The 17,387-nt window shown below is 36.2% G+C and overlaps 1 protein-coding gene across 1 annotated transcript; it reads right to left on the reverse strand.

Moving 5' to 3' along the window:
• Nucleotides 1-2,499: 2,499 nt before the first annotated feature.
• LOC128639511 (pulmonary surfactant-associated protein A) lies at nt 2,500-17,186 on the reverse strand. The gene is made up of 5 exons (XM_053691654.1): nt 16,973-17,186; nt 16,437-16,535; nt 14,886-14,975; nt 11,839-11,919; nt 2,500-3,038 (listed from the first exon to the last, which is right to left on the reverse strand). The coding sequence occupies exons 1-5, from the start codon at nt 17,136-17,138 to the stop codon at nt 2,659-2,661; spliced, it is 816 nt and encodes a 271-aa protein (XP_053547629.1). The 5' UTR covers nt 17,139-17,186; the 3' UTR covers nt 2,500-2,658.
• Nucleotides 17,187-17,387: the final 201 nt, after the last annotated feature.

Here is a 17,387-nt window from a genome sequence, read left to right on the forward strand (position 1 = left end):
CCAATCGGAATTAAGGTAGGAATTTTCTGATTGGCTGATGGAATCAGCCAATCAGAATATAGTTCAATCCGATTGGCTGATCCAATCAGCCAATCAGATTGAGCTCGCATTCTATTGGCTGTTCCGATCAGCCAATAGAATGCGAGCTCAATCTGATTGGCTGATTGGATCAGCCAATCGGATTGAACTATATTCTGATTGGCTGATTCCATCAGCCAATCAGAAAATTCCTACCTTAATTCCGATTGGCTGATAGAATCCTATCAGCCAATCGGAATTCGAGGGACGCCATCTTGGATGACGTCCCTTAAAGGAACCGTCATTCGTCGTCTAGTCGTCGGAAGAAGAGGATGGATCCGCGCTGGAGGTCTTCAAGATGGAGCCGGTCGTCATCGGATGGAAGAAGATAGAAGATGCCGCTTGGAGAAGATGTTTGCCGGTCCGGATGTCCTCTTCTTGCCGGATAGGAGGAAGACTTTGGACCCTCTTCTGGACTTCTTCAGTGGATGTCTAGCCCCCGCTTGGGTTGGATGAAGATCTTGGAGCCAGGACGGATCGGTGAACCTGGCATGGTGAAGACAAGGTAGGAAGATCATCAGGGGGGTAGTGTTAGGTTTATTTAAGGGGGGTTTGGGTTAGATTAGGGGTATGTGGGTGGTGGGTTGTAATGTTGGGGGGGGGGGTATTGTATGTTTTTTTTTTACAGGCAAAAGAGCTGAAATTCTTGGGGCATGCCCCGCAAAGGGCCCTGTTCAGGGCTGGTAAGGTAAAAGAGCTTGTAATATTTGTATTTTAGAATAGGGTAGGGAATTTTTTATTTTGGGGGGCTTTGTTATTTTATTAGGGGGCTTAGAGTAGGTGTAATTAGTTTAAAATTGTTGTAATATTTTTCTTATGTTTGTAAATATTTTATTATTTTCTGTAACTTAGTTCTTTTTTATTTTTTGTACTTTAGATAGTTTATTTAATTTTATTTATTTGTAGCAATTGTGTTTAATTAATTTATTGATAGTGTAGTGTTAGGTTAATTGTAGGTAATTGTAGGTAGTTTATTTAATTATTTTATTGATAGGGTAGTGTTAGGTTTAATTATATCTTAGGTTAGGATTTATTTTACAGGTAAATTTGTAATTATTTTAACTAGGTAACTATTAAATAGTTCTTAACTATTTAATAGCTATTGTACCTGGTTAAAATAATTACAAAGTTGCCTGTAAAATAAATATTAATCCTAAAATAGCTATAATATAATTATAATTTATATTGTAGCTATATTAGGATGTATTTTACAGGTAAGTATTTAGCTTTAAATAGGAATTATTTATTTAATAAGAGTTAATTTATTTCGTTAGATAAAAATTATATTTAACTTAGGGGGGTGTTAGTGTTAGGGTTAGACTTAGCTTTAGGGGTTAATACATTTATTAGAATAGCGGTGAGCTCCGGTCGGCAGATTAGGGGTTAATAATTGAAGTTAGGTGTCGGCGATGTTAGGGAGGGCAGATTAGGGGTTAATACTATTTATGATAGGGTTAGTGAGGCGGATTAGGGGTTAATAACTTTATTATAGTAGCGCTCAGGTCCGCTCGGCAGATTAGGGGTTAATAAGTGTAGGTAGGTGTCGGCGACGTTGTGGGGGGCAGATTAGGGGTTAATAAATATAACATAGGGGTCGGCGATGTTAGGGGTAGCAGATTAGGGGTACATAGGGATAACGTAGGTGGCGGCGATTTGCGGTCGGAAGATTAGGGGTTAATTATTTTAAGTAGCTTGCGGCGACGTTGTGGGGGGCAAGTTAGGGGTTAATAGATATAATACAGGGGTCGGCGGTGTTAGGGGCAGCAGATTAGGGGTACATAAGTATAACGTAGGTGGCGGTCGGCAGATTAGGGGTTAAAAATTTTAATCGAGTGGCGGCGATGTGGGGGGACCTCGGTTTAGGGGTACATAGGTAGTTTATGGGTGTTAGTGTACTTTAGGGTACAGTAGTTAAGAGCTTTATAAACCGGCGTTAGCCAGAAAGCTCTTAACTCCTGCTATTTTCAGGCGGCTGGAATCTTGTCGTTAGAGCTCTAACGCTCACTGCAGAAACGACTCTAAATACCGGCGTTAGGAAGATCCCATTGAAAAGATAGGCTACGCAAATGGCGTAGGGGGATCTGCGGTATGGAAAAGTCGCGGCTGTAAAGTGAGCGTTAGACCCTTTAATCACTGACTCCAAATACCAGCGGGCGCCCAAAACCAGCGTTAGGAGCCTCTAACGCTGGTTTTGACGGCTACCGCCGAACTCTAAATCTAGGCCTATGAACCTTCTAGGTTTAGATTTCAACTAAGAATACCAAGAAGAATTGGTGATAAAAGTAAATTGGAAAGATTTTTAAAATTACATGCCCTATTTATATCATGAAAGTTTTTTTTGGACTTGACTGTCCCTTTAAAGTTTTTCCCACCGTTAGAGTAATGGTTTTAACTATATAAATTAATCAATATATAAAATAGTGAAAATTCTTTACATTTTTAATCTGAAAAATAATGCACATCTTATTTATAAATGTTGTTAAATCTGCCTTCATTTTTAAATTCAGTGTTATCATTTAAATAATATATTCCAAAATTTAGTGATGCGTGTTATATCTACTTCACATAATTTAGTACATTTCAAAATTCACAAACAATAAGATTCTTTGCATCACAACTACGGTCATTCCATTTGCGTTCATGATGATATGTTTCAACACAGTTTTCAATTCTGCCACCATTGGGTTCCGTCGGATACCAATTAGTGTATGTAAGTTGTTTCCCATTCAGGTATGTAAAAACAGTGTCCTCTTTTATATCATTTATGCCCAGGAATATTTGTCTTTTAGCAGAGTGTGCAAACTGATAGATAACTAAATCTTCAGCATTGTTCATTGGTGTCGGTAAGGTTCCACCTTGTCTCTCGCAAGCTGTCTGAGCTGCTGAATAATCACCTTCATCTCCTTTTGTGGCATAGTATTTATCACCCGTTGTCCTCAGGATACTTGCAAAGGATAAAACTGTAAAATATAAAATATATTTAGTTAAAAAAAGGTACCGGTACTTCTCCATTATCCGGATGTCAGTCACCAGGGGGCGCAATTATATAAAATTATTCTAAGTATAATATATATTAATAATAGGCGTCTGGCATCCAGATAATGGAAAAGTACCAAAGAAAAAAAAAGACAAACATTTTCTGAACACCCTCCCTAGCTCACCCTCTCCTTTCTACATCTAAATATTGTTGTTCTTCCCTTAAAATGTATTGTTTCATTGAGTTTTTTTTTTATTTTTCTCTGTCTTCTTTCTTACTTCATCTTTAGATCATTAGACGGTAAGGACTAGATTGCAATTGTAGTGTAAAAACATTAGCGCTACTGAGCGCTAACACCGTTTCAAAGTGCAACTTTTCCTACACTTATAAGTTGAAAGTAAAAAGTTATAATAACTTGAGCAGAAGTCTCAGGTATGCTAACATCTGTAGGCTGAATAGCATGGTCATGTTAAGTCCCTCTCCCCAAAGACTTCTACGAGGTTAGCTACAAGATCCTGTTCTTGCTTTTGCGCTAGTGCTAACCCAAAAGTGCACTAAGCCAAATGCACTAAAGCTGAAGGTGAGTTAAGAAATACTTGAAATAGCTTTGGTCTTTACTCAGAAGAAAATGTCATATATATCATAATGAAGAGTCTGCACTGGGCTTATATGAAGTATATATTTTATTATGTAAGCCCAGTGAGTGCGAACTCTTTGTATGACATAATCTTCTACTCCTGTCACCCTGGCATGCTGAATAAAGGTAAGAGTGCAAATCCTTTTGTTTATTATATATATATACACACACATACACACACATTATACATATATATATATATATATATATATATATATATATATATATATATATATATATATATATGCAGTATCTATATTTCTATTTATAAATACAAATATAATTTTCTTCTGAATGAATAACAATGCTATTTCAACTATTTCTATTTTAAAAACATAGGACTAAATTACTAGTGGAGCACAATTTCTCGCTGCCACTCGTTTGTTAACTCCGCTAGACGGAAGCTTTTTGTATGTGTCGGTTAGCGCACATATTACAAGACTTCAATAAAGCTCGACAAGTAGCTTTTTCTCAAATGCGCTAAACTGACATGAAATATGAATATTTCACATTCAATTACCATTCACATAGAAGAATATGTTCTATTTATTCATAAATCCATATATATATATATAAAATGGTATATTGGTACTATATATATCTATGCCTATAAATATATATATATATATATATATATATATAGATATATATAAAAGATTATATATACTTATATAAATTGGAATATTTATGGAATATACATTTATAAATACATAGAACATATTTCCTTATGTGAAGAACATTGGAATAGTTACAGTACAGCGACGTACCCTGTGGAAGTGGAAGTGTAGGCTTTACTGCTGTATTCCACAGTTATTTATAAATAAACTGATCACTAATTGGCCTCACCAGGGAAGAAAACCTGAATTACAGGTTACTAGGTAAAAGGTTACTAGGTTACAGGTTACTAACAGATAGATTACAAGTTATGGTGTTATGGCTGCTTGCTAATTTTGTGTACGTTATTTTCATCGCTCACCTTTCATAGCGCTGCTATCACAGGTTTGCAAAAAGCAGGCTTGCACGGGCAATATGGTGGCGTTGAGCTCCATGCTTCACCCAAATACAAGCGCTGCTGTGACGTGCTCGTGCACGATTTCCCCATAGACATCAATGGGGAGAGCCAGCAAAAAAAAGCCTATCACCTGCAATTGCGGAAATAAACGCTCCATAACACAGCTCCATTGATGTCTATGGCGAAAGAAAAAGTTATGTTTAAACCTATCACCCTAACATAAAAACCACGTCTAAACACCCCTAATCTGCCGCCCCCGACATCGCCACCACCTACATAATGTTATTAACCCCTAATCTGCTGCCCTTAACATCGCCGCCACCTACATTAAACTATTAACCCCTAATCTGCCCCTCCCGATATCGCCGCCACCTACATACAATTATAAACCCCTAATCTGCTGCCCCTAACATCGCCGCCACCTAAATACACTTATTAACCCCTAATCTGCTGCCCCTAACATCGCTGCCACCTAAATACACTTATTAACCCCTAATCTGCTGCCCCTAACATCACCGCCACCTAAATAACTTATTAACCCCTAATCTGCCGCCCTTAACATCTCCGCCACCTACATTACAGTTATTAACCCATAATCTGCTGCCCCAATGTCGCCGCCACTATACTAAAGTTATTAACCCCTAAACCTCTGGCCTCCAACATCACTAACAATAAATAAATATATTAACCCCTAAACCTAACCCTAACCCTAACATAAATCTAAGCATAACCATAACCCTAACACCCCCTAACAAATATAATTAAAATAAATCTAAATAAAACTTACAATTATTACTTAAATAATTCCTATTTACTTACCTGTGAAATAAAACCTAAGATAGCTACAATAGAACAGTTATATTGTAGCTATTTTAGGTTTTATTTTTATTTCACAGGTAAGTTTGTATTTATTTTAACTAGGTAGACTAGTTAGTAAATAGTTATTAACTATTTACTAACTACCTAGCTAAAATAAATACAAAGTTACCTGTAAAATAAAACCGAACCTGCCTTACACTAAAAACTAACATTACAATAAAATAAAATAAATTAAATTAATCAAATACAATTATCTAAATTACAAAAAAAAAAAATAAACACTAAATTACACAAAATAAAGAACCAAAGTATCAAAAATAAAAATGAATTACTTCTAATCTAATAGCCCTATCAAAATAAAAATCCCCCCCCCCCAAAAAAAAACAACCCTAGCCTACACTAAACTGCCAATGGCCATTAAAAGGACCTTTTGCGGGGCATTGCCCCAAAGAAATCAATTCTTTTAGCTGTAAAAAAAATACAAACACCCCCCAACAGTAAAATCCCCCACCGACACAACCAACCCTCCCAAATAAAAACCTATCTAAATAAAGCTAAGCTAACCATTTCCCTGAAAAGGGCATTTGGATGGGCATTGCCCTTAAAAGAGCATTTAGCTCTTTTACTGCCCAAACCCTAAGCTAAAAATAAAACCCACCCAATAAACCCTTAAAAAAACCTAACACTAATCCCTGATGATCCACTTTTAAAGGTTTATTTAGAAAGGTTTTTATTTGGTGGGGTTTGGTTGTGTGGGTGATGGGTTTTACTGTTGGGGGTTGTTTGTATTTTGTTTTACAGGTAAAAGAGATGGGGCGCGATCCGATATCGATCGCAGTTTGCGGCGCAAGCGAGGGAACCGGCGTCGCCCGCAGTTTCAGCTCGCAACTCGAGCCATCCCATATAGGTCGCCGTCAGATGCTAACGTGCCGTAAGTCTCACAAACCAGCGATGTCCAGAAATCTGCGTAAGTACAAATTTCTGGCGTCGCCAGTGACTTGCGCCACGTTAGAATCTGCCGGCGCCTATAAAACCTGACTAAAGTTTAAAACACCCGCACTGTCTAACACGCCTCCCTAACATAGCCCGCACTGTCTAACACGCCTCCCTAACATAGCCCGCACTGTCTAACCCTCTATCCGCTATCCCCCCTCACTAGCCTAACAATAAAAAAGCTATTAACCCCTAAACCGCCGCTCCCGTACCCCGCCGCCAGCTATATTATATCTATAACCCCCTAAAGTGAGCCCCTAACACCGCCACCATCTCTATTAAAATGATTAACCCCTAATTTAATCTACCTACCCCGCCGCCAGCTATCTTATCTATATTAACCCTAAGTATATTATAGTTAATATAGGTATTACATTATATATTAACTATATTAACCCTAATTATATTAGGGTTAATATAGTTAATATAGTTACTATAGTATTTATATTAACTATATTAACTCTATCTAACCCTAACTAAATTTAGATTAAATTAATCTAATTCATTTATAAACTAAAATATTCCTATTTAAATCTAAATACTTACCTATAAAATAAACCCTAAGATAGCTACAATATAATTAATAATTACATTGTAGCTATGTTAGGGTTAATATTTATTTTACAGGTAAATTGTTAATTATTTTAACTAGGTATAATAGATATTAAATAGTTATTAACTATTTAATATCTACCTAGTTAAAATAATTACCCAATTACCTGTAAAATAAATCCTAACCTAAGTTACAAATACACCTACACTATCAATAAATTTAATAAACTACTAACATCTATCTAAAAATACAATTAAATTAACTAAACTAAATTACAAAAAAAAACAAACACTAAATTACAAAAAATAAAAAAAAGATTACAAGATATTTAAGCTAATTACACCTATTCTAAGCCCCCTAATAAAATAATAAACCCCCAAAATAAACAAAATTCCCTGCCCTATTCTAAATTTAACAAATTTCAAAGCTCTTTACCTTACCAGCCCTTAAAAGGGCCTTTTGTGGGGCATGCCCCAAAGAATTCAGCTCTTTTGCATACAACAAATACAATACCCCCCCCCATTACAACCCACCACCCACATACCCCTATTCTAAACCCACCCAAACCCCCCTTAAAAAAGCCTAACACTACCCCCCTGAAGATCTCCCTACCTTGTCTTCACCACACCGGGCCGAACTCCTGATCCGATCCGGGCGATGTCTTCCTCCAAGCGGCAAAGAAGAATTCTTCCTCCGGCGACGTCTTCCTCCAAGCGGCAAAGAAGAATTCTTCCTCCGGCGACGTCTTCCTCCAAGCGGCAGCAAAGTCTTCATTCTTCCGGTGGCATCTTCAATCTTCTTTCTTCGCTCCGCCGCCGCGGAGCATCCATCCCGGCCGACTGCTGAACTTGGAATGAGGTACCTTTAAATGACGTCATCCAAGATGGCGTCCGCCGAATTCCTATTGGCTGATAGGATTCTATCAGCCAATCGGAATTAAGTTAAAAAAATCTGATTGGCTGATTGAATCAGCCAATCAGATTCAAGTTCAATCCGATTGGCTGATCCAATCAGCCAATCAGATTGAGCTCGCATTCTATTGGCTGTTCCGATCAGCCAATAGAATGCGAGCTCAATCTGATTGGCTGATTGGATCAGCCAATCGGATTGAACTTGAATCTGATTGGCTGATTCAATCAGCCAATCAGATTTTTTTAACTTAATTCCGATTGGCTGATAGAATCCTATCAGCCAATCGGAATTCGGCGGACGCCATCTTGGATGACGTCATTTAAAGGTACCTCATTCCAAGTTCAGCAGTCGGCCGGGATGGATGCTCCGCGGCGGCGGAGCGAAGAAAGAAGATTGAAGATGCCGCCGGAAGAATGAAGACTTTGCTGCCGCTTGGAGGAAGACGTCGCCGGAGGAAGAATTCTTCTTTGCCGCTTGGAGGAAGACGTCGCCGGAGGAAGAATTCTTCTTTGCCGCTTGGAGGAAGACATCGCCCGGATCGGATCAGGAGTTCGGCCCGGTGTGGTGAAGACAAGGTAGGGAGATCTTCAGGGGGGTAGTGTTAGGCTTTTTTAAGGGGGGTTTGGGTGGGTTTAGAATAGGGGTATGTGGGTGGTGGGTTGTAATGGGGGGGGGTATTGTATTTGTTGTATGCAAAAGAGCTGAATTCTTTGGGGCATGCCCCACAAAAGGCCCTTTTAAGGGCTGGTAAGGTAAAGAGCTTTGAAATTTGTTAAATTTAGAATAGGGCAGGGAATTTTTTTTATTTTGGGGGTTTATTATTTTATTAGGGGGCTTAGAATAGGTGTAATTAGCTTAAATATCTTGTAATCTTTTTTTTATTTTTTGTAATTTAGTGTTTGTTTTTTTTTGTAATTTAGTTTAGTTAATTTAATTGTATTTTTAGATAGATGTTAGTAGTTTATTAAATTTATTGATAGTGTAGGTGTATTTGTAACTTAGGTTAGGATTTATTTTACAGGTAATTGGGTAATTATTTTAACTAGGTAGATATTAAATAGTTAATAACTATTTAATATCTATTATACCTAGTTAAAATAATTAACAATTTACCTGTAAAATAAATATTAACCCTAACATAGCTACAATGTAATTATTAATTATATTGTAGCTATCTTAGGGTTTATTTTATAGGTAAGTATTTAGATTTAAATAGGAATATTTTAGTTTATAAATGAATTAGATTAATTTAATCTAAATTTAGTTAGGGTTAGATAGAGTTAATATAGTTAATATAAATACTATAGTAACTATATTAACTATATTAACCCTAATATAATTGGGGTTAATATAGTTAATATATATAATGTAATACCTATATTAACTATAATATACTTAGGGTTAATATAGATAATATAGCTGGCGGCGGGGTAGGTAGATTAAATTAGGGGTTAATCATTTTAATAGAGATGGCGGCAGTGTAAGGGGCTTACATTAGGGGTTAATAATTTTTATATAGGTGGCGGCGGTGTAAGGGGTCAGATTAGGGGATAGATAAGGTAGATGGCGGCGGTTTTAGAGGCTCACAGTAGGGGGTTAGTTTATGTAGATGGCGGCGGGGTCCGGGAGCGGCGGTTTAGGGGGTAATAACTTTATTAGGGATTTCGGGGGGGGGGGGATCGCGGTTGACAGGGAGATAGACATTGCGCATGCGTTAGGTGTTAGGTTTATTTTAGCAGATCGCGGTTGACAGGGAGATAGACATTGCGCATGCGTTAGGTGTTAGGTTTATTTTCTAGTTAGTTTAGGGAGTTACGGGGCTCCAATAGTCAGCGTAAGGCTTCTTACGGCTGCTTTTTGTGGCGAGGTGAAAATGGAGTAAGTTTTCTCCATTTTCGCCACGTAAGTCCTTACGCTGCATATTGGATACCAAACTGCGCGGGTTTGGTATACCTGCCTATGGCCCAAAAAACTGTGGGCGACGGAAGAAATATACGGGCGTAACTTCTAGGTTACGCCGTATATGTGATACCAAATCCGCGCAAATATTGGCGTCGCCAGCTTTTGCGGGCGACGCTTTATATCGGATCGACCCCCTGATTTCTTTGGGGCAATGCCCCGCATAAAGCCCTTTTAAGGGCCATTGGCAGTTTAGTGTAGGCTAGGTTTTTTTTGGGGGGGGCTTTTTTATTTTGATAGGGCTATTAGATTAGAAGTAATTCATTTTTATTTATGATAATTTCGTTCTTTATTTTGTGTAATTTAGTGGTTTTTTTGTAATTTACATAATTGTATATGATTAATTTAATTTATTTTATTTTATTGTAATGTTAGTTTTGTAGTGTAAGTTATACAGGCCCATTTATCAAAGGGCTTGCGGACCTGATCCGACACTGCGGATCAGGTCCGCAAGACCTCGCTTTAACATTGCACCAGCAGCTCACAAGAGCTGCTGGTGCAACGCCGCCCCCTGCTGACTCGCGGCCAATCGGCCGCCAGCAGGGAGCTGTCAATCAACCCGATCGTATTCGATCGGGTTGATGTCCGGCGATTCCTGTCCGCCTGTTCAGAGCAGGCGGACAGGGTTATGGAGCAGCGGTCTTTAGACCGCTGCTTCATAAGTTGTGTTTCTGGCGAGTCTGAAGACTCGCCAGAAACATGGCCCTTCAAGCTCCGTATGGAGCTTGATAAATGGGCCTGATAGTGTTAGTTATAAAGTCCTTTTAATTATATTTAAGTTAGGGGGTGTTAGGGTTAGGGTTAGACTTAGGCTTAGAGTTACGTTAGGGTTATGCTTAGGGTTACATTTTTTAAGTGGCGGCGATGTCTGGAGCGGCAGATTAGGGGTTAATAATTTTATTATTAATGTGGGAGGGCCTCGGTTTAGGCGTTAATAGGTAGTTTATGGGTGTTAGTGTACTTTGTGACAGTTTAGTTATGAGTTTTATATTACAGCTTTGTGGCATAAAACTCATAACTACTGACTTTAGATGGCGGTGCGGATCTTGTCATTTTAGGCTGTACCGCTCACTTTTTGGCCTCACTGCAAAACTCGTAATACCGGCGCTATGAAAGTCCCATTGAAAAAGGACATTTCTTAAAGTGCGGTACTGACGTTGCGTGACGGCCAAAAAGATGTGCGGTACAGCTATTCTGAAAAGACTTGTAATAGCGGCGTTAGGGAAAAAGCATCGTTATGGACCATAACGATGCTATTTCAGTCATAACGCAAAACTCGTATCTAGCTGTAAGTTAATTGTCCTTTTAAGTACACACATAAATATTACATCAAAGAGATTGCAATGTTCAGAATTGGTTCAAATATATATTTTTTTACAAGTAATAGTTTTAGTTTTGTGCTGTTTCAGACCCTATTCCCTGAACAACTCATTTTTAACAACTGAACTCATATTTGGCTCATACATTTCTCCCAATTTTAGGCAAGGGGATACATACAGAACCAAAAGAGACTCATAATACAATGATAAATAAAACTTTTGGAGGTGTGATAGCATAATGCCATATACAACTACTATTCACAATTTTCTGCTTGATCATTTTTTTAAAACCATTAAAGATAAGACATAGAAAGAAGATGTATATTATCATGCAAGTACTCCCCCTTTACAAAATATTAAAATATGTATCTTAATATCTGTTAAAAAACTGAATCTTTCAATATGGTAAACAGAATAATATGATATACAGCTATTTGTGTTCATCAACTACAATAAAAGTCTGCTCTTCCAAAAAACTGTATATTGTTTAGTCTTTGATATACAAGGTTGTTGTCCAGCAAGAGTATTGTATTTAGTCAAGTGAAATAAAGTATTAAAGTAAATGATGAGCAAACTAACCTTTACCAAGTGAGATCAGCTGCTTCTCCAAAAGTGCTATTCTGTTTTCTAAATCAGAATCCTTACTGGTCACACTAGTATCTACAAAACAAACAAATAAAACAAATGTTAATCTTAAAATGTTATTAATTGAGATTAGGAGGTCCAATTAATCAAAGCGTCAACTATGATGCATTCGCCGGCGCCAATATGCTCGCCAAACATCGCTGCCGCGTACCTGAATACGATCTCCTTATTTATCAAAAAAGCCGTCAAGTACACGCGCGTTAAGTACGGTGCGAAGAGCATCGGACTGGTGTTAACTAACAGTCATTGATAACGCGTTATTTGGGTTTTTCCCAACTTTATTTATACCATTTCATTACTGTCCATGAACAAGCACAGTTCTATAAAGCTAATCTTTTATTTTTCATCTGTTAATGTCCAAGAAATAGATAGATTTATACCTCAACAAACAATATCTCATAGAAAGTTATTTTTATATTGATTTGTTATACAAAATAAATCTGTTATATGATACTTTCATATAAACTAATGTGTATTTGTATTTCTAGAAGTCATGATACTCTTTTAACTCATATTTATTTTTTATAAATTATTATTAATGCTAGAATTTGTACATATATCTTTGCACATACTTGTATATATATATATATATATATATATATATATATATATATATATATATATGTGTGTGTGTGTGTGTGTGTGTGTGTGTTATGTCAGAAATCTTTTGCAAACATATTTACATGTCCCTAAATTCCTTTTTTGGTTCTAAACAATGTTGTCTTTCATATCTCTGTGTTTATTTATACCACTATAAATACCACTAATACCACTATTATTATTCTGAGCAGGAATAATTGCAAATATAACATGTAATCAGGGTATCATATGTATTTATTTGCAATCAATGAATATTTTAAGAGCTGGGCCAGTTTTTTCTCTGTACCTGTGTAATCCTTCCTGATCTAGTTTTAAAAACCACCCCTTCACAGGTGTTATAAAATGGGCTGGCATATAAAATGACATTTCTTATTGAAAAAGAAAAGGAAGAAATACCCGAAAAATAGCATGACAGTAAAGAGGTGATTTACATTTTTGCTGTATTTGAATCATGACAGTTTGTTAGTTGGGCTATCCCTTTGAGCTATCAGTTTAAGATTATATTGAATCAAACATCAATTTAAATTTTAACATTCTTGTCTACATGCACAATGTAAAAAATGGCACTTACAAGTTCTGATGAGTGATCAATGACACAAGTATCGAGTATTTTGATTCGTTAGTGATAGTTTATAATGTATATTTGAATCAGATTGGCTGATGTCATAAATCATGTGATTATGCATATTCCAATCAAAAGTGGTTGAAAAATTCACTAGTGTATGGGTTGTTTAGGAGTTTGCGTCATAATTGGTGCGAAAAGTGTTGAGTCAAATATGGCGCGAAGTAGAGAGTAGGACTTGTATTACATGGCTTAAACATGGTGCACATAGATTTTTCCAAAAAATAAAAAGGAAGTTAGCTATATTATGTTGTGTATTTATTTCATTTTTATCTCTATATCTATAGTGTGACAAGTTTGGGGCAAAACTTTGCATCAAATTTGTATAAATATTGTCCCCTTGCTTTGTAATGAGAGACAATTTTGTAGCATAATCCATAAGTAGTAATGTATTTTTTATTTTAATCCCTATATCTAGTAGTGCACCAAATGTGGAGCAATAATATTGTTTGATTTAGAAAGGGTATACAATTCTAATAGAGTTTCTAATTTACTTTTGTTATGTTATATACTTAATTCTCTTGCAGCATTGAACATAAGCTTTCTGTGTTTTCAGACTCCCATTGAATTTTATGGCATCCGTGACCTCAAGGGTGGCGGATTAAAAACTAGGTACGCAGAGTCTGAAAAGATGCAAGCGTAAATGTAGAATTTTTGATAACTTAGTGAGAGCTTCAAATAGTGTCGAATAGGAGGCCGAATGAACAGAATTCTGCATGAGTACCACTGTTTTCAACTCGCATCGATCATGTCCACCCTGCATCACTAAATGCTGACCGCATGTGCTGTCGGCATTAAATATTGCATAAACGTTTCACAAGAAATGCTTGTGCAATGCCTCCCCCTGCACATTCACGGCCAATTGGCCACTTGCAAGGGGTGTCAATCATCCCGATCCTATCTTACGACCGCTGCTTCTTAACTTCAGTTTCCGAATCGTCGCAAACTTCGGGCGGATTAGGCAGCATCCGCTGCTTATTAAATCTACCCCATAGAGGTAGAAAAATATCTATGTATCTATTTAAATCTTTCTTTATTTAGTATAAATATACACAAACGGATTGTAGGTTACCATGTAAAGGTTAATCAATATATTATTTAACTCTGATTCTAAGCAAACAAGGCTCCATTAACAATTTGACTTTGCATACTAATAGCAGGTTTGGCACCCCTACTTTTGATTATGGTGGAGAAAAATTGATATAATGTTGTGATGATTCTACTAGTCCTGGGATTTTGATGTCGATCTAGATTCAGGACATTTAGCTAATATCCCAAATAAATGGTTAACTGACCACAAAATCAACTTTGTCCTAACTAATCACATTTTTTCTTTGTCCTTGCATAACAATGAAGTCCGGTGGCTTAAAATGAGGAGAGCATATGCACAGACTGAATATGAACATTTACAGTTCTACATGTTCAACAATCTCTTAAAATTATTTCAAGTCTTTGTGTGTGTTTGCTTAACCATTTTTATTTAGTGATATTGTATATGTAATCCTGTAGTCTATACTAATTCTGATGGAGGCATTTATAATAGAAGCCAAAAATCACCTAAACCAAACACAACTCTTACGGATGTAAATAAGGGTCATAGTAAGCAAAGGGAATTCCTTTAAAATGCTGGAACAAATTATTCATATTTTTATTATTTTATCCTAATATTACAGTAATATTGATTAACCTATATAAAAGTAATGCTCTTTCTTGATATTTGTTAAATTTATATATTTTTTTAAAATCTGTTATCATTTACCTGGATCTCCTTTCTGCCCTTTTTCTCCAGAATTTCCTTTGACACCTGGTAAACCAAAATCTCCTTTATCTCCTTTTTGTCCCAGTGGGCCTGAGAACAAGTATTATAAATTCAAAATAAAAGCGTGTTATCTCTAACATATTTATACATGCACAATAATAGCATTACTACTAATTGTATGAATAATTACTTTAATACTAATACAGCAAATGAGATTGGAAATAGACAGAAGTCCATCAGGTTCAACCTATAAAGATCTTACCTTATTTGTAATAAGTAAGCTGTCAGTTGAATTAATACAATTATAAAGCTGACTGATTCAACCCAAGAGATCATATCCCTAAATTTTGTTTTTACTCAGAAATGCATCTAAGCCATTTTAAAATTACCTAAGCTATTGCCATTCACTGCCTACTTATGCAAGGAGTTCCACAATTTGATAGCTCTTACAGTGAAAAATGTTTAATTTGCTGGAGCGTTAAAGTATGACCTCTAGTCAAAAGCAATTGTTTTAGAATAAATAGAGATTCTGCCAACTATGTATATGGGCATTGAATATATTTTTATAAGGTAACCTTAAGTATCACCTCTTGTGCTTTTTTGTAGAGTAAACAGACCAATCTTTGCTTACCTCTCCTCATAGTTTAAATCCTCCATTCCGCTTATTAGTTTTGTGGCCCTTCCTTATACTTTTCTAACTCCGCAATGCCCTTTTTTTTAAGATTGGTCCCCTGAACTGCACTCCACCCTCAAGGTGAGGTCTTGCCAGGTATTTATATTCTCAAAAGAATTTTGCTTTCCTCCCTTGTATCTATATCTCATTTAATATATGCTGGTATCTTATTAGCCTTAGAAGCTGCTGCCTGGAATTGTGCACTCATTCTTAGCTTGTTATCTATACTGTAGGTAGGCATAAATCCATTTCCTCTTCTGTTTTGCTAAGTGTAGTCCCATTTAAATAACAGGTAGCCTGCATATTTTTACTTCCAAAATGTAGGACCTCACATTTACCAGTATTAAATCTTATTTGCAATTTAACCACCCAGTCTTCCAATTTTAGTAAACCCCTTGCAAAGCAACAACATCCTGCACTGGCTTAATAACCTTACACAACTTTATATCATATGCAAAAACAAAGAGTTTGTTATTTAATACTCCCTAAAAATCACTATTAAAATTATTAAAAAGAACAGGATCCAGCAATGATCCTTGGGGACCCACTAATTACTTTTATCCAATCTGAATACTAATTGCTCCCTGTCTTCTATCCAGTAATTTATTCACAATGAGCTAACAATGTATCATGTGCCACTGCATCAAATGCCTTTGCAAAATCCAGATATATTATATGAACTGAAACTAATTAGTTTCACAATTATACTCTTGAATATAATCCCTTATAGTTCCTTCTAGTATCTTCCCCACTACAACTCTCTGGCTTTTTATAACATATTACATATTATTACTATAGGTGTTGTGACTCATTTTAAATTGACAAACCAATGTTTATCGACACATATATGGCCGAATTCCACAATTTGCTAAAATTACCTGGGATTCCATTATTTCCTTGGTCTCCTTGATTCCCCATTGGTCCCACTTTGCCAGGTGGTCCTGCAATACCTCTTAAACCTTGTTCTCCAAGTGGACCTATAAACATAACACATTTTTGTCATTGTGTCCAAATTTTTTGAGTCAGCTGAATGTAAGTGGTGGTCACTTAGCATCTTGCTAAAAAAAACTGCCCAATAAACACTTTGAATATTTAGCCTTTTTGTCCACATTCTGAAACACACAATCATTAGGGAAACAGAAACTCAGGTAAATATGATTCTAAGTGGCAAGATGCAAAATATTTCTTAATATATTAATTATAGACTAATGTACTAGACACTGAAACATTATAGCTTTTAGCTATGCTTAAAGTGTTTTGCTTCATTGTTTTGTTATGTACCAAAATATGAAAAACATTAACATATTGGCATCATATTAACAGTATATTCAATTATTATGCATATATCATGAGGCAAGAAAAAAAAAAAAAAACAAGCAAAAAACACAAAAAACAACAATTGCTGTTAACTTACCTGGCTCTCCTTTCATTCCATTAACCCCATCTCTCCCATCTCTGCCATTAAGTCCTGGAAGTCCTTGCACCACCGTGCACAGATTTGGTGTCTCTGATAGTGTCACAGAGAATAATATCGGGGGTAACAAAGTTATTATATAAACAAGCTGCAAATAAGAAATCATGTCTGATGAAGTCAAGCTAGGAAAGAATGATCACGTATTAGTCTTCAATATCTCCTAAAGTTCAGCGAACAAACTGTATGAAGCAATGCATGGCCCCTTTTATCTGTGAGGATATCGATTATTTAAATATATCTCGATGGACTTTGAGTTTTTTGTTTTTTTTAAATGGCCTTGCTTTTGGGTTCATAAAAATGTGTAGTTAGATGTATAGTATTGTTTACTATGTTGTAACATACTATTAATCACATT

This window comes from Bombina bombina, chromosome 9 (assembly GCF_027579735.1).
Source record: "Bombina bombina isolate aBomBom1 chromosome 9, aBomBom1.pri, whole genome shotgun sequence".
In the NCBI taxonomy this organism is placed as follows: domain Eukaryota; kingdom Metazoa; phylum Chordata; class Amphibia; order Anura; family Bombinatoridae; genus Bombina; species Bombina bombina.